General features: G+C 39.7%; 1 protein-coding gene across 5 annotated transcripts in view; it reads left to right on the top strand.

Annotated features, from left to right (window-relative positions):
* fam222aa (family with sequence similarity 222 member Aa) overlaps nt 1-25814 on the top strand; it is a 117052-nt gene that overhangs the window by 71386 nt on the left and 19852 nt on the right. For 4 of the 5 annotated variants that reach the window (XM_077241403.1, XM_077241404.1, XM_077241407.1 and 1 more), the window contains one exon: nt 17541-17698. In XM_077241403.1, the coding sequence (XP_077097518.1) occupies nt 17593-17698 (106 nt within the window). In that variant the 5' untranslated portion in view covers nt 17541-17592. Of the gene's footprint in view, nt 1-1311; nt 1440-17540; nt 17699-25814 lie in introns of those variants that run through there. The other variant, XM_077241405.1, reaches the window with a different exon arrangement.

Below are 25814 nucleotides of genomic sequence, written 5' to 3'. Positions count from 1 at the left end.
GATGTATTTCCTTGTCAAAACATATTCAATTGGATATTGTAGACAGGATTTGAACTGTGAAAAGTACCAGCATAAAGGATATGATAGTATTATTTATTTTATTTATTTATTTATTTTTACGTTCCACGTGTACTTATTTTCTTAAAGTGTACTTGGTTACAAAGTATGTTGTTAATCAAACTGTTTTGATGACAATTGACTTTATATGGACAAAAAACATCTTGTACATCAAATATCTTTTTTATGTTTCGCAGAAGAAAAAGTCATAGAGTTTTCGAAAGTCACGAGGGTTTGTAAATGATGACAGAATTTTCATTTTTGGGTGAACTATCCCTTTAAAAGGTTCTTAAAGTAGCTTTCTTTTTGTCATGATATGTTCTTCCGTTTCGTTTAGCCAAACAATTTATCCATCTAAATATTTGTGAAGTTTCCCAGCTTGCTGATAAAAAGAGCTGTTTGTTTTGATGATGCTCTGTCCGTCAGTAACCGTATCATCTCCGCCGGCACTGTTTACTGTCCATTATGTCCATGCAAACACAGCCGCCGCTGATCTTGTGTGTTCTCCACACAACCTGTCTCCTCCGAGTCTGGATCATAAAAGTGCATTCAAAGCTTTGAAATGCCTCCGCTCTCCCAAGCCCCAGACACTTGCTGCATAACTCAGCTGTGTGGAAGCATTTTTGCCGCCGCCCCCCCCTTGTGGCTGCCCCGGCCCTGCTCCCCATATACAGGCGTCTCTCTTGACTTCTCCAGCCCTTTGTTTTCTCAGGGGATGGATGCAGCGAGCGGGGAGGGTGCGAGCTGTTGGATCAATAGCCGCTCCATCTGTCCGGCCTGTGGCAGAGGCTCAGGGCGGAGGGTGGAATTCGGCACCGTCTGTGGGATGTATGCAGGGGGCTTGTCACTGAATTCTGCCTGAATAGGGGCTCAAGGGCTGTGGCGCTGGGGTGGGGTAGAGTGGGGCGTTGTCCCCCACCCATTCTTCATTTTTGTGCCGACTCCCTCCTCGGCACAGTGATAGTGGCTGGCGGTTGTGGATGTGTGTGTGTGTGTGTGTGTGTGTGTGTGTGTGTGTGTGTGTGTGTGTGTGTGTGTGTGTGTGTGTGTGTGTAGAGATGAGAGGCATCTATTGTGTCATTTCACAGGCTCCCGGGAGACAGGGTCACCTTGTCCCTCGTACAAACGGTGCCCTCTCTGGATATTTTGGCTGTGTGTTTTATACGAGGGCCAGACACCCAGGCTCTGAGCACATCTATCTCTCATCTCAGCCCTTTTCAGATTCCCCCTATTGAGAGAGAGAAAGTCTGGAATAGGGCTTTCAAAGGGGACATCTGAGATAGTTGCACAGTTGACATCATTCTTCCTGAGAGACACTGGAGAAGCTCTGGATCTGTCTGCGCAGCTGAAATCTCCATAAACTGGCCTTTTAGGACACTGAGGTCTGTATTTGTGTTTGGATTGTGGAAAAACTGTGCTGCCCATTTAAGACATAATACTTCTGTTTACATTGAATCAAAATGGGCCCTATTTAGTTGTTTAACTGCACATTATTCTGTTTGCTTTCATAATCTTTTTCAACTTTCTCCTTTGAAACAACTTGTCTGGTCATATAAAGCCACAAGTAATATTATAGTGTAGGTGTCACTTTTCACAATCCAGTCAAAACTAAATAAAAGTCCCACCTTATATCATTTTATTCCTGCTGTTTATTTAATTCAATTCAGTAAGGTATTTTGAATGCCAATTCATGTACATTATGATCCTCAAAAGTTTGAGGTCAAGATTTTTATTTATTTATTTGAAGAAATTAAGGTTTATTCAGCAAGGATGCATTCAATTATAAATTATAATAAAGACATTTTACAATGTTCCAAAAGATGTCTGTTTCATATAAAATTCTGTTAATCAAGGAATCCTGAAAAGAAATGTTTTGCGGTGTCCACATAAATATTATGCAGCACAATTGTTTTCAACATTGATCATAATTTCTTGAGCACCAAATCAGCATATTAGAATGATTTCTGAAGGACCATGCGACACTGTAGACTGGAGTAATGATGCTGAAAATTCAGCTTTGCCATCACAGAAATAAATTACATTTATAAAATATATTAAAACAGTTTAACATTTTAAATTGCAATAATATTTCACAATATTACTGTTTTTACTGTATTTTTGATCAAATAAACGCAGCCTTGCTGGGTATGAGAGACTACTTTCAAATACTTTATAATATATATATTTAGTTTTTTAAGACCTGCATATTTCTGTGTGATTATGTGTTCCAAAACTTTGGCTGTTGTGACAGCTGCTTTGCCTTGATCAGTGTACTATGACGAGGACTGTGGTCCTTGGGGAGGCTCCTCTCTGCTGTTATTTAATGGCATTGGCTTCACATGAAGGATGGATATAGCGGCCCTAACCTCTCTGGCTCAGACTCTCTCATGGCCACTGATGCATTTTTTTTTCAATGCTAAAAGACCAATGAAAACAAAGTGCTCAGCCTTGTTTTCCATCAAGTTAGTATCAAATTGACATAAAATACAAAATACGATGCCAAAACCATGTCAGCAGGCTTATCTTTTGCTCTTTTATCTGCTTGGTCATTTCTTTGATCCCGAATAGCTCACAGTTTAGGCTGACCGTTCTCCAAGGCTGTTTGCTGCTGCAGCATCTTGTCACGTAAATCTCAATTAACTCCGGTTCAGCCATCAGAGACCACACTGCTCCTAAACGAGCCCTTTATTGCCTCATATCTGATTGTGTGGCTCATAAAAGCCGCTAATCAAAGAGACTCACATATCCAGCAGCAAGGTTATGTGGTGCTGATCTCGGAGATGCTGAAATCTTTCAAATGAATAGCTTGACAGCAACTCTGTAGCACTCCAAACTTTTTTGTCCTTGTAGTATCTTGAAGAAAAATGTTCCAGAGGGATTTTAACCTATCTCTGGCCCTATGCCCAACCAGGTTTACAGTCTCTGGTGAATCTCACTAAAATATACTCAGGTCTTATTATTATTATTATTATTTTGAAGTCTTTAAGTAAATGTGCTTTTTACTGTTCCTATATGAATAATAGTAGTACAGGCTTTTTTATGATAATAGTATTGTTGTTGTCATTATTACTACTACTACTATTATTATTATTATTATTATTATTATTATTATTATTATTATTATTATTAAAAATAGCATATGTTTTGCATAATGAACATTTTAGTTAGTAGGACATTTTATATAATAGTTGTTGGTTTTTTGTTTAGTTTTGGGGGCTTTTTCATGCCGATTAATGACATTTTTCCCAATATGTTCTAATTACATATGTTCACATTTTTTACAATGTTCATTATTCTCAACATTGATTCTTCATACAGTAATTTTGTGCTGTAATGCAGTTAAACAAACTCTGTAATATTGTTTTTTTCACTTATGTTTTATCTCAGTCTAAGAGATGACAAGGTTTTACCTGCAAAAATTCTGCTTTTTCCAGCACAGCCCTGCTATCTTTCTGTTGTTCCCAGAAGAGCCCTGGGTACCTCTGAGAGATTGGTGAAGAGAAGGTTGTGGTGGTCACAGAGGAGTCCGTTTGCTCTTAATGGAAGCACTCACTGGCTATCTCCTCAAGCCAGCCTGGAGCTAATTTGAGACAAGGCGGATGGATGTTTGCTGTCTCTATGTGCTCTTCCCACCTCGCATGCTTTTATCACACTGTTTTAGAAGCCGAGGTTTGGCAGGGAGGGAAAGAAAGAGAGTGGAAAAGGACATCTGCCTTTTGTGTCTCCTGGGTTCTTCTCCTTTACACTCAATTAAGAAGATTTAAACAGACAGTGTTTGTCTGTGTCCACACTAAAGAGGGAGGCTCAGCAGGTGTATGCGTCGTCTCTGTGTCCAAATAGACACGGCTCAAAGGCTGTCTCCATCAGGCGGGGTTCGTTTGAGAGTATGGCGTCTTTTAGCGCGGGGGAGAAAACTGCAGTGACAGCAGAATGAATAAATTGAAAAAGGCTTGTGTTGTAAATTGTCTATCGCTGGTGACAAACGATCTGATAGGAGCGTGCGGAGGCTGCAGACGCCGCCGTCCCAGCAGAGCTGTGAATAACTGGCCTATCTGCGTGCTGCTTAGCACACCGGCCTCGCTCACACGCTTAATAATTTATATGCTGTGAAATATTTCCCCCTGCGCAGATACGCCCTGAGTGTTGGCAGGTGGTGGGGACAAGCTCTGGGAATGTCCCTTCAGTGCTTATTTGGGGGACGATGACATCCAGAGGTTTCTCCCTCTTTTTTCCTCAATATTTGTTGGGAAATGCCCTTGATAGAAGGTTCCTCGTTCCAATACCAAAAATTGCAATTTAGGAATTGGAATGAGGAATTTACTGAAATGAAATTCAACGCAGGGAATGCAATCTTGGAAAATACGTGTTTGAAATATTAAATATGATGCAATTATATATTTTTTGATGGACATCCAGTTTAAAATGTAAAGGATTTCCATCTTTTATCCATGTAATAGCCTCCAAATGCTATGCAAATTTCATCCATAAATATAGTGGGATTTTCTGCATGTCCCCAACTACTTTCCCCCTAGTAAATCTCGTCCATTTCCGTCACTGCACACACGCACACACACACACAATACATAGATAACCCTAACCCTTCCCTGCTGCCATTAGAAGCAGCACATCCCATCATTGCTGATTTGCATTAAGTAGAACTTTGTTCAACTTTGTCACATTTGTAATGTTTGGTGTCACTCAAGTCACCTCAAAATGCCAAGTTTTACTGAAAACAAATGACTTCCGGTGGCTTTGTCACTGCAAATCGCTGTCAGTGTGAAATGAAAGCCCCTTCATGCTGTTAAGGACATGACGAAACGTCATGCTCCCAGGCTTTTATAATTTCTTAGGCTAAATTTCTCACTTGTCATCTAAATCTCCATTCAGACTGAAGGCTGTCAGAAATCCAAAGTCCCGACTCTGTGGAGGTGTCCTTTCTTGACAAGAGGTCTCTCCACCCCTGGGGACCAATTAAAAGGAAAATTTCTTCCTTTCGGGTCAGGGCGGTTTAATTGTTTGTTTGTCAGTTTGTATCTTGTGAGATATACCATGCACATACTTGTACTGTGTGTAACCATATACAGACTTCTGAAGGTTTTCATGTTGTTGTTTTTTTTATGTCCTGCCCTGTTTTATTTTTTATTATTAAACTCTGGTTTTTCAAGTCCTGTTTGGACCCTGCAACCAATTATGCGGACTATAAAAAATTTAAGAGGGACAGTCTTTTATAATTGAATCCTAAAGTAATAGATTCTGTTAAATATGCATGAGCTTGGCTTTATAGATGAAACTAGAATTAATGTCTATCAGAGACCCGACCAGGAAAGCACAGAGGAAGGGAAGGAGATGGAGACGGGATATCTTATCATTATTCTAATAGGGTATGATTGCCGTGGACAGAGGCAGACTGTCTACGGCTAGACGGGACGGCCAGTTTAATCGTTGCAAGTATTGAGCACATTTACTCAGGCTGGGCAAGCTGAGATGCTGAAAGCCGATCCAGTCGTCCACTGGTTCGATTGTCTCTTCTTTTTTTAGGAGGAAGGTTGTGTGGTTGAATGGGAGGAAGATATGTTTTGAGCTCTGGTTTGTTTTTGGCATGCTGTGTGACAGCTTAATGAGGAAGTTAAGGAGCGTGCATCGGAAGGTCAGGGACTGCCGATCAGAGAGGGAGTCGTATATCTCCACACAAAGTCTCCTCACCCGTATCCTGTACACTCAATCTGTCAATCTCTCGTCAGCTCCGCTTACCCCACCGACGGGACACATGCTGTGCTTGCCATACAAACAGATCCTTTCTTTTGGTCTATTTACGGTAAATTCAAAGGAACAGCCAAGGAAAAACACTTTTCAAGGTCTTCAAAAGAGCTCGAGACACATGTGAACTGCCCTTTTTGCCCTGTTATTTCCTATGTAAACTGTAAACCGAGACGCTGTGTTGTGGGCTTGCACGGTGCAGTGAATGTAGCTAATTGCGCGTTGAGTTTTGGGCAGAGGAGAAGGTCAGTTGTCGGTCCTTAACTTCCACCCTGACAACGCCATTAATCCCACAGGGAGTCAGACTCCACTCTGCACTGCTCGCAGGGCAAATGTTTTATCTCAAGGAAGTCTGTGAGGAGGAATAAAGGAGTTTATGAAATATTAGATTATTGGACGGCTGACGTTTTGCCTTGGAGGTGGAAGTGCTTTTTCTCATCCCTGATGTGCATGTGGCGTAAGGCCAAAATGAATGGATGGTGCCGAAGACTGAAACATCTTTTTAACAGCTCAGCTGTTTCTCCTGAAACAGCAATGACATTAAAAGAGCTGTAGTTGAAGTCTTTGCTGCTCTTTTGACAGTATCATACACTTTGATTCGATATGCCAAGAAACCTGTCTGCAGTCAGAAGTCAGTGATTTAAATATGAACGCAAATATTTCATACCAAATTCTTCCAATAATTAGTTCTATGATCTAGATCAGCTGTTTTCAAACCTCTTGATGCCACGGACCACTAAACATTATCCAGTTGTAAGGTTTCTCCAGCTATATATTTTCATTTAGAAAGACACATTTATACTTATTTTCTAGTTTTGAACACATTTGTTTATTTTCAATTACATAACATATACTGAAATATTTTAATACATTTTAATATACACATTGTTTTAACCCATTACTTTGTTTTTCTTTTCATTAGAAGTTTAATACATATTACTACACAATTCTTTGAACCTTTTTGTGAAGTTTAAAAATAGCTGATCTAGGTTATGCTTACCATGTTTATTTAAAAGCTCTATTCTCCTACTATATGTTAATAATTATGTATGTGTTATTTGTGTTTTAGAAGAAACTTCTGAGACGAAGAAATAGTTATTCCAAAAATGAAAAGCAATCTGTCATCATTTACTTTGCCATCTGTGGAATACAAAATGAGATGTTCTAAAGAATATTTGGTTCCAAAAATGAAACAAAAGCAGCATAAAAGTGAAGTGTGATTACATCAAATTTGCGGTTCTGCATATTAGGACATGCCGCGTCTCAATACACGTGACAACCAGCGACATTTGCTATTATTCACATCAAACTGGCCGCAACAGTCCTTCCAAGTTTGAAATATGCGCATACGGAAATGAGATTTGTGAGCTCCTGGAGGGCATGATTTTCATTTTTGGATGAACTATTTCTTTGAATTAAACAACTGAGAACATTAAGTCTCCTGAGCTTTGAAAGAGCAACCTCCGAGCAATAGTTTTTTCCCTCTGGGTATCTGTGTGTTTGAAGTGGGGATCCGGGAAGCAGAGAAGCTAAAATGTGACACCCGGGATTAAAGGAGGGCAGTAGGGCCTACAGGCGTGATTTTAGGATATCTAACCCCTTTAATACACCGTGCCATATCTCGAAACCACATTTAACCACCGACACAATCCCTTCCCTCGTTTCCAGCAGAAATGCATATTAATAGATTAGCAAGACGAGGGGTTTGTGGATAAGCTTGGCAGTTAAAACGGAGGTCGAGCTTTAGTCTCCCACTGGTCTATTTTATTTCATTTTTTAAGTCAATGGTCACATCCTCTTCGCAGTGTAATTTAATCAGAGACTCTGTGGCTGTGGGCTGCCTTTTTTTAAACTAAAACTAATCCTCAGATTTCTCTGCTCACCGAGCTACAGATCACTCTGCTGGGTGAAGACAATTACCAGCCTGCTTTTTCATGCTAATGCAATCTCTAACTAGATCTCTTCTTAAAAATGTGGAGGAGAGAAAGCGAGAGATAGGAAGAAGGAATGTTTTTTTTATTTTTTTTTATTAACATTTAATTATGAACAGTTCCCCGTCAGCGAAGCGGAGGGGTCAGGAGAGGAGGGCAACACACAGAGGGAAAGGGCTGGCAGTAATTTAAGATGCTGAACTCTGCTTAGGGACGTGTGTGTGTGTGTGTGTGTGTGTGTGTGTGTGTGTGTGTGTGTGTGTGTGTGTGTGTGTGTGTGTGTGTGTGTGTGTGTGTGTGTGTGTGTGTGTGTGTGTGTGTGTGTGTGTGTGTGTGTGTGTGTGTGTGTGTGTGTGCGCGCACGCCAGAGAGAGAGGTCAGAGGGCACGTCTCATCATAAGCAGGGATTTGCATGACTGCACCTATTCTCGAATGCCTGCATGAGGGGTTTCAGGCCTGGTGTTTGTTTTGTGCTAGGATTTTATGACATGGTCCTCAGGATAAACAGTGTTCTTGGCCTCATCGGATCATAACTTCAGTCTCGGATGAATCTCCCAAGCCTCACTTGACCTTATGATTGTCATGCTGTCTAGAGCGTTTTTCAAAACTAGCGGAGGAGACTTAACGAAACCGTCTTTGAGAATATGACAGACGTAGAGTTGGCATGTGTTTGAAACTGAACTGCTTTGTGGCATTTTGCAACAAAAAAAAAGATACATTTTTTCTAAACCTGTTTTTTAACATTTCATTTTCAGTTATGTTTATTTTTCATTAATGCTGTCAATTTATTTTTATTTATTTTTTCAAATATTTTTTTCTGAATCCCTTTTTAATTTTTTTTATACTATCAATAAATTTGTTATAATTTTACACTATAAATTTATACTGTCAATTTTTTTAATGAATCCATTAGCCCTTTTTTTGTCTATACTACACTGATTTTTTTTTTATTTGATTTTAATACAATATTTCTATTTTAGTGTATTTTTAAATTATATTTTTTATTATAACCCAAGCATCCACCAGTGACTCAGTTTAAAAAGTGCTGGCGATTACACGAGCGTGTCAGGTAGAGTTGGCGTGTGTTTGGAAGCGATCTGCTTTGTATGTCATTTTGCAAAGCAGCTTTGTCAGCCGACTGCAGCCGCCCAAATGTCTCTGCCGAGATGAACTGGGATACCTTTCTTTGAAGGCTTCTGTGAGCATGTACACACATCTGAGACTTATCAAAAGATTACCATTCCACACACATTTCCTTCTGTAGTGGCCACCTTCACATAGATACACACGCGCATGTGAATTACACACACCTCACCTTCACTACCTAATGTCCCTCGGAAGGGGAATGATAAAGCGGGTCTTTATCAGGACAGCTGTGTGATATGGAAGGTGCCGGATATTTCCTGCCACAAGGGCCAGGCAGGGCCGTTATTCACGCTCTATCTCTTACTCTCTCTCTCTCTGATTATTGGACAGAAAACTGATAATCTTGGAGGAAAAGATGTCTGATAAAGTGTGTGTGTGTACATCCCTGCACATACATATATGTTTAGCCTGTGTTTTGAAGGTTAAGTGGCAGTGGATTTTATGGTGGCTGGGCCACATGACTGAATGACATTGTGTTTTAGCAAAAGAGTGAGTGGAATATATACATATATATTTTTTTTTTTTCTTTATCGCTCACATTATAGTTTTGTTATGTTGAGAATAAAAAGTCTTATTAGCCAACTGTATACTTATTTGTGCTTGCAAAATTTATTTTTTCCCAGTAATTGATTGTTACTCGCTCAGTGGTTATGGAAATTGAGGTCAGCAGGCCTGCAGGTGCATTCTGGGATACTGGAGTGTGTCCTCAGAGAACACTGATACCGTACATAGATGTGTAAACTTTTTGACTTCGATTATTTTCTATTGATTTGAACTATTGATGGTACATTACATTTTTATTGATCATAACTGAACATCAGCGTGTATGATTTAATTATTTGTCTTTTTCGCCCTTCCTCAAATGACAACGGCTCGTCTTTCAGACTTCAGCCCCTCAGGCTGTTGTTTAAACAGCACGAACAATGAACAAAATACAGCAAGAGAAGACACTTGAATATTCACACTAACAAATGAATGCCTTCAGGGGGTGGGGGTGTTGTGCATAGAATAGGCCATTGTTTTCATTTTGTGTTAATCCTAAACAGTGTTCTTGTGTTATGTGAATGAGTTCAGATGTGTGACAAACAGTGTGATGGCCAGCACTGTGCTTTTTTTTATAGCTTAGTTGTTCTTTTCTGTTGATTGTTGCAGTTTAACGTTCAACCAACTGCTCTGATGCGTCTTTATTTAGATGTGTGACCTTTAAAATTGGGCGGTGCAATCTTTCTTTTACTATTCATTGTATTTAAATGCTTTTTAAAGAGAGAATAAGTCCTGCACATTGCTGTAGCTTGCACATTTAATATATATATATATATTTATTTATTCCAGTATTAAATATGTAATTGTCCATGCTCACTACTATGTTGCTACTATTTTTGCATTTAGGCCTAGATGTTAGATGTAAAAGTTTTATGAAATCATTAGGCTACTTTTATTAAAAGATTAAGTTTAAGTGAGCGTTAGATGATGGAAAGGGTAATCTCAAAGTGTATATCCATTTTTCAAACTGTACGTTAAATTAATGTGATGCCTAAATTCACTTGTAGTATTTAAAATACGTGATTTTAGTTTTTTTTTTATCTTTAATTGATTTAGACAAAGCGGAAATGTAATATGGGTCATTTATCAGTTATGTGGCCATTACATGAAAATAATTATCTATATATCTCTGTATATTATCTGTCGGTTTCAGACAGAAGTTAATTTCAGTTCATCCCATTTATTTTAACCGCAAAGACATTGGTTTGTCATTGGCAACTTTGAATGCTCTACATTTTTGTTTGGCATCAAACTACGAAAAAAGTCTAACATTGTTTCCTAAGTATGATGCGACGGCAGGTTTATTGATTGTCACCCTATTGCACTATTGATGGATAAGCTACTTTGAAAATGTCCAAATGTCATTTTATTGTGTTATTGTGAATGCATGTATTTTGTGAATGCATCAGCACTGCTTTAGACAGGAAGTTCTTCCATGTGACCTCACACGCACACACATTCATTCAGCATCTCGTCTCAGAGGTCAATTAGCTGGTGCTTCAGCCACCGACGTGACAGCGTTAATGTGAGCTACTGTAGCGTGATTCAAGATAACAGGCGTGTGGTTTCACATGCTGTGACAGAGATAGACTTCATCGTATTATCATCCGGCTCCCGTTTGCAGGCCGTGTGGAGGGCTAAAAAAAGCAAGAATTTACCGCTGCAACATGTTTGTTCATTCTTCGACCTGCAAAATAAACCATCTTCCATCTGCTTATGCTTGCAACAATGGCTGACCTGTGTTTAACCCTGGAATGGAGGCGGACTCTTTAGCAGATGTGGATATTGTGTGCGAATATTGTTAGCTATTGAGTGAGACTGTATGTATAGTGGAAAAACGTGCATGTATTGTTTGTTTGTTCGTTCGTTTGTTGTCAGCAGGACTGTTTGCGCTCTGGGTTTTTACGTCCTCTCCTGCATTCATGTGTCGTTAGGAAGCGTTGGGTCTCCTATGCGTGCATGTCTTGTTAACAGTCATCGGATTTATGTCCCTTTGTGCATGCCCGTCTGCAGATGCCCCCTCTGAAGGATTGTTTGTTTGTTTGTGAGTGTTTTGCATTCTCGTTTGTCCTTGTCCTATTGCATTATTTGTGTGTGTGTGTGTGTGTGTGTGTGTGTGTGTGTGTGTGTGTGTGTGTGTGTGTGTGTGTGTGTGTGTGTGTGTGTGTGTTTGTGTGTTTGTGTGTTTGTGTGTGTGTGTGTGTGTGTGTGTGTGTGTGACTTTATGAGTTATTCTGATTGTTTTTAATGTCGCCTGCTCAGCGTGTTCAGCAGCATGTCTGTGGGGTTTTTATATAGTAGTGTTTGAGTGTCTAAGATTGTGTGTGTGTGTGTGTGTGTGTGTGTGTGTGTGTGTGTGTGTGTGTGTGTGTGTGTGTGTGTGTGTGTGTGTGTGTGTGTGTGTGTGTGTGTGTGTGTGTGTGTGTGTGTGTGTGCTCTCTGTAGCGAAGTTAAGGGGTCGGGGACTCTGTCTGTCCCTCTAATGGGCTCTTTCATTGCTTTCCATTCAGTGGTGCGGTGTGTGTGAGGGATTATGGGGGACTGTAGTGGCTGCTTGTTAAAGCTGAAGAAAAGGGTCTGGGTGTGTCGATTGGATTAACTTGTTTGGGCTTATTAAGAGGGGAGACGCACAGGCCTTTTAAAAGCACTGCATGGGGCTCTCTGTCTCATACATTCATCAGACATTCACACACACACACACACACACACACACTCTCTCTCACACCGAGCTGGCAGGTCACCATTCAATTAGGAAGAGAATCCCCCCTCCTATCCGTCTCCTCAGCTCTCAGATATCGCAGACAAGCGCAAGCGCTTCTTCCTCTCTCCCTCCTTAACATCAATAAACATAGAATCCCTACAGGCCAAGTCTATATTGGTCATAATGGAGGATTTTATAGACAGGAAATCAACTTTTACCCAACATGCTTTTTGTCTTAGCTTCTTTTATCCTCACTAACACCTTTTCGTTTCACCTTCCCCTCACTTTCCTTCCTATCGATCTTTTTGGCTCTCCCACAGAAGTGCACTTCAGAGAATTCAGAGGGCTCAGGCCAGCGTGAGGTTAGCTCGGCATGCATCAGACAAACTAAGTGTGTGTCTACCTGAAACTGTATATTGCTACAGATACAAAAGCACTTTAATTACGGAGACTGATTTATGCACAGACTACTTTGACTTAAGCTACATGTCTCAGTTGGAGTGTTTTCATTCTAAACAGTTGTAAGTGTTGAAAAATGCTGCGTAGTATCACCCAGTCGCAGCCAGAACATTATAGACTTGCAGTTACATAAAATTGGATATCAACCCTAATAAACTGGGAACTAGCGCAGTGTGAATCATCAAATTGTTTATATACATGTAATATACATGTATATAAAAAAAAATACGATTCACACTGCGCTAGTTGCCAGTTTATTTTTGTCTTTATAGGATATTTTTATATGCTCATTTATTCAGATGACCTTTGCCATCATATAACGCTCAAAGCTTTAAACCTAATTTTCCGGTAAAAAAACTATGATAATTTAACTATTTCCTCACCATTGATGGAATTTTCCGTCATTTATGAGACAACGCTTCCCCGCTATTGACAGGAATTCAGTTTTTTCACTTTTATACAGTAGGGGGCACTGTTACTCATATTCTGAAAGATTACTCAATTTCCTAATCAAAACACAGGCGAATAAGAAGCAGAAACCAGCGATATCATAGATCATTAACATTAAACAGCATATAATCAAAACTATGGTTACCGTATGAAATGTCGACCCAGGACGAGCTATAGGACTGTGTAAGCTTTAGGGGTGTTGATGGACTCGATTTACTCCATCTATGTTTTGATCATCGTTCAGGATCCGATTTAGACATATTTTCTCAGCTTTTTGCTGAAAATGTTACTTTCTTTTATTAAACTTATACCCACATTCAGGTGTTGATAAAATGGGATGCATGAAGGGAAGGGAAGCTAGAATAAAACATCTTTTGTTTTGTTTAAAGTAACACTATGTAGTTTTTCAACCTTCATAATATATTTCCAAGACCCTTTTGATGGTACATCGACTTACAATAGGTTACATGGCACGTCTGCCATAGCCTGACGTGGTCTGTATCGCTTTTACTGGCACTATGTAACTGCGGGTTTCGGGTAGTAACCGGACCACAAAAAGAATTACAAAATTCGACTGCTTTACGGCATACATAGTTTTTCTTCGTTTGTGATGTCTTTCATAAAATCATGCATCATACTTTACCTTGTCTGTGGCCATTGTTGATTCCAAAACCGGTGCTGGATAAACAGCGAGCGTGCTCGTGCGACAGTAGGCTGCGGTAGGCTAAATTATTTACGAGAGCGGTAATGGTCAATTCCGCTTCCAACCTGTAGTGCGACCGCAGAGGAAAAGTTCCTTGGTGTTGCTTTAAAAGCAGAGGGTCTGTTCGTTCTTTGGTATATTGCATGTCCAGATATTCATACAACATAATATTTTGGGGGCCATGACGTTTTGTGATAAAAAATGCTTTGCGGTGGCTGGCAACTTTTCTCAAAAACGACTGGCTGGGAAAGGGTTAATAACACTTGCTATAGTTTAGTAAATCTCAAAATTAAACAATTTAGTTTTGTTTTTAGGGTTTGAATTTTAACTTCACACACAAAAGTGTTGAATTTTAATATTTATGGGTTTAACATTTATCTGATATTGCTGTTACATTAAAATAATTATCTGTATCTGTTAGAATATAAATGTATGTGCATCCCTATATGATGCTAAATAAAATATATATTTTTAAAGCTTTTACAACAATATCCATTATTTGAAATTTCTCTTTCATTGTAAAGTGCATTAGTTTTAAAATCGTATTGCACTGAAACTTTCTGTTCTTTGTTATGAGGTCTAAAGGCTCTTGTAAACACAGGATGTTAGAGGGACATCTATGAATTCGGTGTGTGGCTGTAGGGCTTAAGATGAAAATCATATGCTAAATAATAACAAACCAAATCCATGCTGTCTTGGTTTTAGCTATACTAGCATGCCTTGTTTCTTAATGTTGTAGTGGTGCAAGAGTTCAATCATATCTCCTAGAAAATGTCTCACTATTTACATGTATGCGTGAGGTTTGTTCCCAATTACAGCTTATAAACCCTCTAGATTTATGAAAAAAACAATGATAATAGAATTTGCAAATTTATAATGTGGCACGTATCACAGGAAGCAGACACACAAGTGCAATTGCACTAATCTTCCAGCGTTTGCTGTTCATCGTGTTTTTGACTGAAGGGAGACAATGATGAGTCTATGGTGGTGGGGATTTTATTGGTGTTGCAGCTGATTTACTCAAATACATCGATAAGCATATGTCAGCTGACATTGCTACACAATTTCAAAGTGCATGTGTGTTTACTATAAATAAATATTGACAGACATACAGGCAGACCTGAGTTGCTTGTCGATCTCGCTCTCATTCTCTGCTCAGTTCCTCATCATCTGCTCGCATTCACATGCAGATTTTCGGAAACAGTCTCAGGAAGGGCTAATCCATTTCCCCGCTGTGACAGAAAGCCATTGAGGAGACAGAGCGAGAGAGAGAGAGATGTTTACCGATGAGCCTGGATCTTTAAATAACACCGATTTCACATGTCAATAAAATAGAGCGATTCAGCACACTCTTGGATTGCATGTTTTCGGTTGTTGTTCACAGTTTGAGGATTTGTTCCCTCAGAAAGTCTGACTGACAAGATCGGTGGTAAAGGGTTGTCAGGCGTTCTTACTAAGCTTCAAGATGTTTCTGCATCAGTTTAATCATGTTGCCATCTATAGAGCTGTAATTTACACAGTTGCCCTCTGGCATGGCTTGATTTAGCCAAGAAGGACATGTTCCTAGATCTTTTGTTGGTGCTGGAACAAAATACCTATAAATTATACCCCTGTACCCCTGACCCTAACCAATCACAGGGATAATAGATTAAGAACGTTGTTCAAGCCCCTAACCCCAGCCATAAGCCTAATCCTAAAACCTGATTGGTTGACAGGAATGCTGTTCCAAACAAGGATATTGATCCAGCCAGGAACATGTCGTACCTACTTAGGCAAACCATGTTAAGCGTTTCACCAGGGTTATTATGGCTTTGAATATTTCTATTTTTATAAGTTTTTATTTCCATTTTATTGGTCTTTATATATTTTTATTTACGTATATGTTAGTCTTCAATCAATCACACTTCAGTTTTAATTTATTTAATTGTTTCATAGTTTTCTAGTTTTAGTTTTTATTTTGGTTCTAGTATTTTAGGGCTGCCAAAGTTAATGTGCTAAATGGTATAAACATTTGTTTCAATTTCTGCAATTATTATTGCTATAGAAGTATTTACATGTTTAATGTAATTGGGTTGTAAAGGTTTCAAGAATGATCATATATCAAATCAAAAATGAAATCTAAAATTAATTTGTGGCCATTTTTATTTTATTCATTTATGAAGAGTAATGAGAATTTTTGTGCAGTTAATTTTACCCATGTTTTTTTTTCCAGTTAAAATGTTTTCATTTAGTTTTTATATAGTTCACTTGACATTAACACAACATGATTAATTAATTCTTGATTTTTTTTTATGTGCCTCACAGTTAGGTGTTTTGGAACAAACAATCATATGAGCTATGATATTCCATATCATAAACAGAGGTGAAAATTAACCTTAGTGTCTGTATTATTAAGTTCAGGAGGTCATTGTTCTTTATTGACTGTAAGTCGTTAAACATTTTCAATGTTCGATATTCTTGCACATGTGCTGAAAGTCCTGTTCTAGGTAGCCTTCAGTTAGATCTGTGTTTGTCCCAAATGGTTGCAGGTTTGAACCCTTCATTGTGCCCTTGAGCGAAGCACTTCACTTAAAATTACTCCAGCAGGATTGTTCCTGTAACATACTATTACACTTTCTTTGCTAGTCTGGTTGTTGCCTGGTGGGCGGCAGTGCTGCCTGAAACTTAGTCAGATGGTCCTATTACGCATTCTCCAACAGAGCTGCTGTTTCCTGTGTCGGCTGTCTGGCAGCGCGCCCCGTTTTCTCTTCTTCCTCTGGAGGGAAAGAGCTGAAGATGGAGGGAGGCAGAGTAGGAATGCATCCAGAGATTTATGGCCCGGGGGGAGATTGATTACGCTCATCACTGGCCCTGATGTTCGCTTGGCATTTGCCCCCCACCCAACTCATCAGCATGTTACACATACACCCACACACAATATGGACATTTACACTCCAAACGAAGGCAAAAAATGAAATCCTGGAAATCGCCTCCAGACCTTTTTGGACACAATACCGTCTCAGTCAGCATCTGGTCTGCAGACATACTCTCTTTCTCTCTCAACATCCCCATCATATAAAAAAAAACACCTTGAAAGTGTTGTCAGCATCAGGTCAGTGCAGGGTTTTGTTCCTCCCGTGTGTGTTGTGAGCAGTGATGGGTGCTTTATTCCTCTTGTGACTGAGGGAAGTGATAGGCTGCTGATGGATGGGTGCTGTGGGATGGCCAGGAAGGACGGTGCTGCTAGATTCCCATGTGATGCAGCAGGTGTGTGTTTGTAATTCAGCCCACAGAACCGAGAGACAGCTGGAGCAGCATTAAACCTCCACCTCACACACTTCTGTCTGTGTGTCCTCCTCCTGTGTATCACAGGTGTGAGTTAAAGAACTAAATTAAAAATACATACGCTGAGTGTTGGAGCCATGGCCTAGTGGTTCCAAGTACAAATCTGGCTCGCTGCATTTCCTGATACTTTTCCTATTTTTATTTATTGTTTTATTACTCTCTAGTCTATTTTTTTATACTTAACAAATATAAATATTAATTTTATTAATATTTTTAATATTTAAACTTTTATATTATTTGTTCTTTTGAAATATATCAATATTCGTAACTTGTATTTTTTATTAAATTTTTTTTAATATATTTTTAATAAAAAAAAAAACATTGACTTTTATTTACAATAACTGTGGCCAGAAGCATGTCCTCTTGTTCCAAGATGACTGTTTGTCCCATTTAAATGAGTGTAATTCCCTTATGCCTTGCTTAATCTTCTGACTACACTATTGAGCATTTGAACAATTTTATTTTACAGGTCAGCCTCGGCAAACCAGTGTCTGTAGAATCGTACCTGCGTTTGCGCAGTCATGCTGGCCTGTCTGCAGAGGAGACAGAACCCTGCACCCCAGCACGCCACGGCCGTCTGCAGCAGCAGCAAGAGTCTTGAGCCAACGCAACACATCCACCGCAAATGTAAGCAGCCTGTGTTTCAGAGTTTACATTTGTTTTTTTTGTTTTTTTTAGATTACATTTATCATAAATGGTAAATACAAATGGTTGACAGCAAACTGGTTTGGCTCGCTGGTTGCTTTTACAGTATATTAGATTTACTTCCTTATGATGAGACCGAACACTCAGATTGAATAATTAAATGTGACTGTGTATTTAGGCACTGATGACAGTGAGGATGAGTTAAATGAACTTTGACGATAGACTTTTCTTTCACACTCTTCTATTAAGAGAGCTTTTTTTTATGTCAGTATGATGAAGCACATTCATGAGCCTTGAAATCACATCACATTCATTTCATGCACCAAGAAGCTTCACTCTGCTCACAGTGGTATTGTTTAGACATGAATAGTTAACATCTTGTTTTTCGTAACCTTGATTCGTGTCCTATTGGCTTTGGTCCTTGTACTTAAGTCTCTTCTCTTTTAGTATTTTATACTCTATTCTACTCTAGTGGTATTTTGATGCCAAGGATCCCCTAATATGATAATCCACTTGCAGGGCAAGTTACATGTATAGGCTACTGTGTGAGAAAATATGTCATTTATTATTAAAAAAATCCGATTGAATAATTGACTTTTATATTATCATTGTACTAAGCAAATTGTTAAAACAATCTGAAAAATATATATAGTTTCATCTAACTATGCAGATATTTTTCTAACTGTTATATACTATTGCTCTTAGAACAATAAATGTAAAAAAAAGTACCAATTCATTTTATTATACATTTTTACCAGTCTTTAAAAACTAAATAGTAATATTGTCAAATGTGTTGTAAAAAAAAAGAAAGTGAAATAAATATCTTAACTACAGTACATACATTAACTTTGACAGCCTTAAAAGTAAACCTGTTCTGAGAACATAAAGATTTTTCTATTTTTGGAGCTGTGGTGTGCCAACTTTTTTCTTCCTTTTTGTGGTTGAGCACCCTCATTGAGCTTTTTACCCTTTGGATGTGCGTACTTTGTGTTGAATCTTTGTGGAACAAAAAAACAAAAGCATAAATTCTCAAATGTTTTGCAGGCATCATAGCAGGCCCTAGTTTAAAAACCCCTACTCTACTGAACTAATCAACCTAATGAACTCTAACTCTAACTCTCATTATACTCTACATAAGCTCTACTTCTCTACATACTGCTCAGTGAGGAATGTCTGGGACTATATGAAACATTTGTAGTGTTTCGTCTTTGTTGTTCAATAGCCATTGGATCAACAATAATTTAAAGACTTTACTGCAGAGGTTCCCTGCCATGGCTTCAAGGCTTGTTACTCAACCCTGGCCTTCAGGTTTGCTAAACATTTGCGGTGGTGGATGTCCTTACAGACCTACCCGTATGCAAATATACACATGCTGAAACAAATCTGCTCATTTTCCATAAGTCGGTTTCACACATATGCATGAGTAACCCATGTTGAACAAGTCCTCTGGTTGCCACACTGTACAATTGTGTACATTAGTATGTGTATCTCCATGTTTGTTCAAGGTTCAGACCAACAAATCTCGTTCTGGCAAGCTCTGAGATTAAAGAAAGTAAAGCACAGCCTACCATTTGTTTGTTTTTTCCGACAGATCCCTGGGCTCTGCTTAAAGCTTCAGATTAGACTTAAACTGAGGGGGCACTTGCTGTAATGAGAAGTAGAGAAGAAAGGAAAGAATAGAAAGGAAGAGGGGGTTGTCCTTCTTTTAGAACATTCCATATGCCTTCGGTTCTGATTTGTTGGCGTGGCAGTATTCCATATGCACAAGCTGATTACTGTGAGGACAGGCAGATGAGCAGAGGAACATGCAACCACTAACCGTCTAACCACTATCCCTTAGGTTCAGCTCTAAGCTCAGAGCAGCTTATAAGGTAATAGGATGGCATTGTCCTCCTGCTGCTCACTGATCAGCGTAGCATCGTTCTGCTTTCTCCTTCTTGGCAAACAGGAAAAGGTTAAAAGGACAGCTTTTTTGGGAAAGCATGGGTGCCTGCTGCATTTCTTCGTGTTTTAAGAAGTGTGTATGTGTTGTGAGAGAGTGAAGTTTGAGAACAAGACGTTAAAGAGCTTCACTGGTATAATTGAAATGAATGAGTGGTTGGAGCTGATAGCCTTGTGGGCAGCGCTCTGACATGTAGCGTAGTTGTGCTTCGGGTTTATGGTTCGCATACCTTTCTGGATCCAGTCCCCATCCCCCACCCCCCTCTCTCTCTTTTTCTCCCACATCCTCTCAGTTCTCTACCATCCTATCTCAACAAAGGCAAAAAAATAAATAAATGAGTGAATGAATGATTGATGGATGGATGGATGGATGAAGCATATGGATGGATAGATGAATCAAACGGATTGATGGATAGGTGGAAAGATGGAGGGATGAAGAAGCAGGTAATGAATGAATGAGCGGAAGATGGATGGATGGATAGATGAATGAATGAGCGGATGATGGATAGATGAATGAATGAATGAGCGGATGATGGATGGATGGATGAATGAATGAGCGGATGATGGATGGATGGATGAATGAATGAGCGGATGATGGATAGATGAATGAATGAGCAGATGATGAATGAATGAATGAATGAATAAATGAGCGGATGGATGAATGAATGAGCAGAAGGATGGATGGATGAAGAAGCAGATGGTGATGAATGAATGAATGAGCAAATGGATGGATGGATTGATGAATGAGCAGATGGACAAATGGGTAGATGGATGGCAGGATGAATGAGTAGACTGACAAATGGATGAACTGATAAATAAGAAGTTTCAAAGATCAATGATTTTGCATGGAAAAAAAGAGAAAAAGCATGTTTGAGAGAAAAAGAAAAAAGAATGAGAGGGTAGAAGAGATGGAGACCGCCATGCTTGATTTAAATTGATTCCCTCCCTCCAATTTCAGCAGGATTTAGCCACTTCCTTTCTAGACTTCTTATTAAGAAGCAGTCAGTGGGGGTCTGAGGCTGAAATCAATGGGAAAGAACAGTTTCTTTCTCTCTGTCTCACACACACAGGCACTATTCCTGGCATCGGTTGCTTTTGATTGAGAGATTGCTGCAGTAAAGCACAAGCTCATAACAATAAGTAAAAGACCTTTGTGTGTGTCATTGATTGGAGTATCTGTGTCTGCGCTGTGGTTTCAGTGGACATGGACCACACCGTCTGGTCTGGGGCTGCAGACAGGTGTCATCAGGCTTAGGACTGAGACACATTCTGGGCTGATGTCTGAAAGATGATGAGGTGGTTCTTCTCAGATCCAGCATGAGAGAGAGGATTTTAAAGGGTATTCAAATAACTATTAAGTAAAAGCCCCCCTCTGCATGCAGAATCCGAGCGCCTGCACAGTTCATTGATGCAACTCCCATTAAAATGCCTCATACTCTCAATAAAAAAAGGACTTAACTGGCTCCAGCATCAGCTGCAAGCGCTCAGATCAGCCCGCCAGACAATCAATTTCCCCAGAGTACATGGAGCTTAGCGGGCGAGAGAGAGAGAGAGAGAGAGAGAGAGAGGTGGAAGATAGGAAAGGTTGTTTTCATTATCACACCTCTTTCCCTCTCTGAGCAGAAAAAAAGCTTGAAAAAAAAACGAGAGAGAAAGCTGGGCGAGTTGCAAAGTGGAGGTAGGAAGAGACCGAGAAAGAGTGAGCGAGCAACATGCTTTTTAAGAAGCCCGTTGACCGCCTGCCCTTAAAAATACCGTATTAGATTAGCTTCAGTGAGGAGGCCTTTTGAGTTTTCCCCCTTCTAGCCAAGAAATGAAAAAGAAACGTCAGGCATTAGTTAAATTATAAATCACAGCCGCTCGCTTTCAGCATGCCTAAATTCTCAGAGTATGTGGCGGCACTCTCACGCGTCAGGGCTTGTCATTCCTAATTAAATCTCCCTGTTTGGTTGACATTTGTAGCTGTCGACCAGCCCCCCGCCAGTGTCTGTCTGCCAGTAGCTTAGATGGAGACATGAAAGTCTGAGCGGAGGGCAGATCCCCCTTCATCATGGAGCGCCCTGGGGACGAGAGCACCGGGGCCGGACACATCACACACACTCCGACATTGACCTCTGAAATGCATTCTGGGGGATTTTCTGCCTTCCTTTCATAGCTTGTTCTTTCACACTTTCTTTCCCTCACTCTTTCTTTCAACTTTTTTAATTTCCTTTTTCATTCATTCTCTTTCTTTCTTTTACTATTGTTATTTTTCTCTTCCAATATTTCTCTTTAACTTTTTCTCTCAGTCTTTCTTTTTCTCTCACTTTCTTTCTATCCCTTGCCCTTTTCTTTGTTTTTCATTTTTCTCTCTCTCTCTCCTTCATTTCAGTCATGCACTTTTGTTTTCTCTTTTGCTCTATTCCTTTTGCTCACTTTCTTTTATTCACTCTTGTTTGCTTTTTTCCTTTGCCGTTTCATTGTTTTGCCTGCTCCTTTTCACTCTCCCAGCAAGCAATAGACTTCATTTCACCGTCTAGGTATACTAAAGACCCGGTATAGTCCGGCTATGAGTAACTTCTAGCCAAAATAACCTTGAATTTGGTTACATGTCGTTTTTGCCAAAATAACTTGTGAGATGTATGATATTCCCTCATGTAAGCAATGTAAACTGTGGGTAAAAGGGGTTTGGTTTCATTTCTGCACTCATTTCTTTTCTTTATCTAATTGATGACTAGTCTATTATTGGGCTTTGGTTTAGAAATCTATTTAATTTTCACTGACAGCCCAAATTTTTCCTTGTTTTAGCCTAGACATTTGGGCTGTGTTTGGACGGCTATTAGATGTCTTTTAAACGCAAAATTTCTTGCTGGGCTGTTTCACTCATTTTTATTTTTTGCACTCTTCCTATCTTGCAATTTCATTTCTTTTTTCCTTTCTTCCCTCTGTAGTTTAATTTTATCCATAGTGTAATGTTGCATGCTTTTTCTGCACGTGATCTGTTACACACGCTCACCTGTGTAAGATGTCTGTGAGAGATTCAGGTCCAATCACAACATTCTTCTCCCTCTGCCCTGAGCCACAGCAGGCTTTGGCAGCCAATCAGATGCACATATGGCACTGTGACATCATTTGCAGGGTCACAACATCCAATCCGGTAGAGAGAGATTATCACCTCCAAAGGCCTGATGGGAAAGATTTGAACCATATGAGAAGCAGAAGTCGGCATCATACTGACAAGACATCAGAATTGGACTGAGCCTTCAGTTTTCACATTAAAGGACAACTCCGGCGCAAAATGAACCTTTGGTCTAATTACACATTGGTACATAGTCAACCATTCTCTGAGATTTGTTTTCATGATTATCGAATGTAAAGATTTTTATCTCTAAAAACTGTTTAGCTTATAACACTAGTATATAGGGCATAGAGTAATGAAGATAAAAATCGCTAGTTAATACCACTAATAAGGCTCAAAATAGCCCAACACTAACATGGTAGCATAATGAGGGTCCCTACCTGCAAACTGAAGCATTGAGAACGTTGTAAATGTACAGACAGTTTAATAAGAAGATATTTTATAAAGACAGTCCATACAGGACTGACAGACTTCGTTTATACAGGCAGGAGCCATCTTTGGAAAACAGTTTCGACCAGTTGAATCATGAACGCCGAGCCAAGTGTGCTGAACTGTCTTGGAATCTCATATGGTCCGTTGTTTCCGGAAGACAGTTCAGCGCACTTGGCTCGGCGGTCATGATTCGACTGGTCGAGACTGTTTTCCAAAGATGGCTCCTGCCTGTATACGCGAAGTGGACTGTCTTTATAAAATATCCTCTTATTAAACTGTATGTACCAATGTGTAATTAATCCTTTAATGGCTAAATGCTTGTGGAAGGGTTATGAGATGTTGATCTCTGCCAGAATGTATTTGGTTTCAGAAGTGCAATGTTCATCCAGTCCAGCAGGGTTCACCATTCAAGGAACAAATCACATTTACCGCAAGGTGTTTATAGATGCTTACAAGGGCACATAATATGACCGCTTTAGCTTTAGTTTCAACTCTGCCCTTTTCACCTTTTTAATTCTCAGTTAATTGACAGCTGCTCTCTGCCCTGCTCCCTCCATATTTGTTTTCTTTTAGGCCTTCTGTCTGCAGGGATTTGTATTTATCCTGAGTGAACTTTTCCTCTGTTTCATGATTCTGAGGTGTGTAAGAGATGTTTATTTCAGTTGGTGCCCTTTTAGAGCTTATATTACCCATGATGCTCAATTAGCATTTATATTAACATCAATAACTGACTAGGCAGTGGCAATCAAAGGTTTTTCAGCGCTGTTTGTATTCTTTGCCTCTCAGGGTTACGATTGGCTGATCGCCCTGCCAGCAACCTGCAGACACACCTAGAGGCTCATTTCCGGGCACTGCTGGGGACTCACTAGCCTTGCCACTCATTTGGTGCCCATCCTGGGGCTTTGGGTGCCATTGGCATAGAGGGCAGAGCAGGGTGGAGAAGGGGGCCTGGGATGCTAGCGGCTGTTGCCATGGATTTGGCAGACGTAAGCGAGATGCCCTTTAAGCTGGCACGTGGGCCTCCCAGGTATACGTACGGGTTGGAAAGAGGGAGAGAGGGAGGGAGGTAGAGAGGGCAGGAGAAAGGGAGGGAGGGCAGGAGAAGGGGAGGAAGAGGTGGAGGGGATCTAAGACCTCTAGAGCAGTTGAAGAAATGAGATCACACTCGGAAACTGACCTTCTGTTGGGGGCCAGGAGACAGGTTAGAAGATGCAGAACATGAACGCACACATACACTAAGTGTCTATCTATCTATCTATCTATCTATCTATCTATCTATCTATCTATCTATCTATCTATCTATCTATCTATCTATCTATCTGTCTATCTATCTATCTGACAGTCTGTCTTTTCTATACATATTTCTCGGTCTAATCTCTGTTTCTCTGTCTATCAATCTATCCGTTTCCTTTCTTTTATAAATAGAGAATATAAAGAAGATATTTCTCCTTCGGTCTCCCTGCCTGTCTGTCCATCTATCTGTCTTGATTGTTGAAAAGCAGCCATGTAATGTGTTTTGAAAGAGGAGATTTGTGAAGAAAGACAAACAGATCATATTCACATGGTTTGTGTGTGTGTGAGAGAGAGAGAGCGAGAGAGAGAGAGAGTGAGAGAGAGAGAGAGAGAGAGAGAGAGAGAGAGAGAGAGAGAGAGAGAGAGAGAGAGAGAGAGAGAGAGAGAGAGAGAGAAAGACAGACAGTACATGATGTGCTAAACTAACATTGTTGCTCCTTTGGGACCTTTAACATCAATTAGAATAGCCTGCCTGACACACTCCCTCTCCTCTGGGTAAAGAGGGTATGTGCACTAACAGTCTCTCTTGCAAATTAGTATCACAAGCATTAATATGAAAGACTCGGTGTGCTTGATTGGGTTTCTTGTTTTCTGTCCTTACATGTCTCTGTGGTCTAATATTCTCAGACACATTGTCAAAAAGCAAACAAAGACGTGTTTAGATATAAATAAACAAGTGTTAGTGATGAAAATAGATCTTGTTTGTAGCGTGCCAATGAGATCCCTTTAGTGATTTGTCCGTCTTGTGAAATTTTTACTAGTACACTGATTTGAGGCTTAATGGTCAATGTCTTAGTATGGTTTTACCAGCACTTGTCTGTGTATGGTGTTTAATATTCATTTTAAAGCTGTGGAGACCTTGTTTCCTAAATGAGAGAGCAGAAGGGTTGAGACTTGCTCCAGGCTAGCTGCAGGCAGCCCTCTTTTTCTATTTACCTGCAGACTCGCACTGTGAGATCTCCCTCGGCCTGTCAGGACACACACACATACTGTACACCCTTAGTTCTTTCTATCTGTTCCTTTGAGATCTTATTCGTCTTTCTAATCTCAATTGCATTATCCGATTCGTCTCTCTACCACACATTGCGCATTTGTGCGTGTATCTTAGAAAGTGTGTGTATGAGTGAATGATTGTTTCTGAAAGTTTTCCTGATACGAATCTTGCAGTTGAAAAGAGGTCATCTTATCAGAGACAAGCGAAAATGAACCTTTTTTTCTTCTTCTTCATTTCCTCGCTCACATTATGAGTTATCTCTTCATTATCTTTAGCTCCATCAAGCAGCTTGTGATGTTCTCCAAGATTGTATTTGACGG

This window comes from Siphateles boraxobius, unplaced genomic scaffold, assembly GCF_051911475.1.
Source record: "Siphateles boraxobius isolate OS27281-9 unplaced genomic scaffold, OSU_SipBor_1 24, whole genome shotgun sequence".
NCBI classification, from domain to species: Eukaryota; Metazoa; Chordata; class Actinopteri; order Cypriniformes; family Leuciscidae; genus Siphateles; species Siphateles boraxobius.
This window is presented reverse-complemented; position numbering and strand designations above follow the sequence as displayed.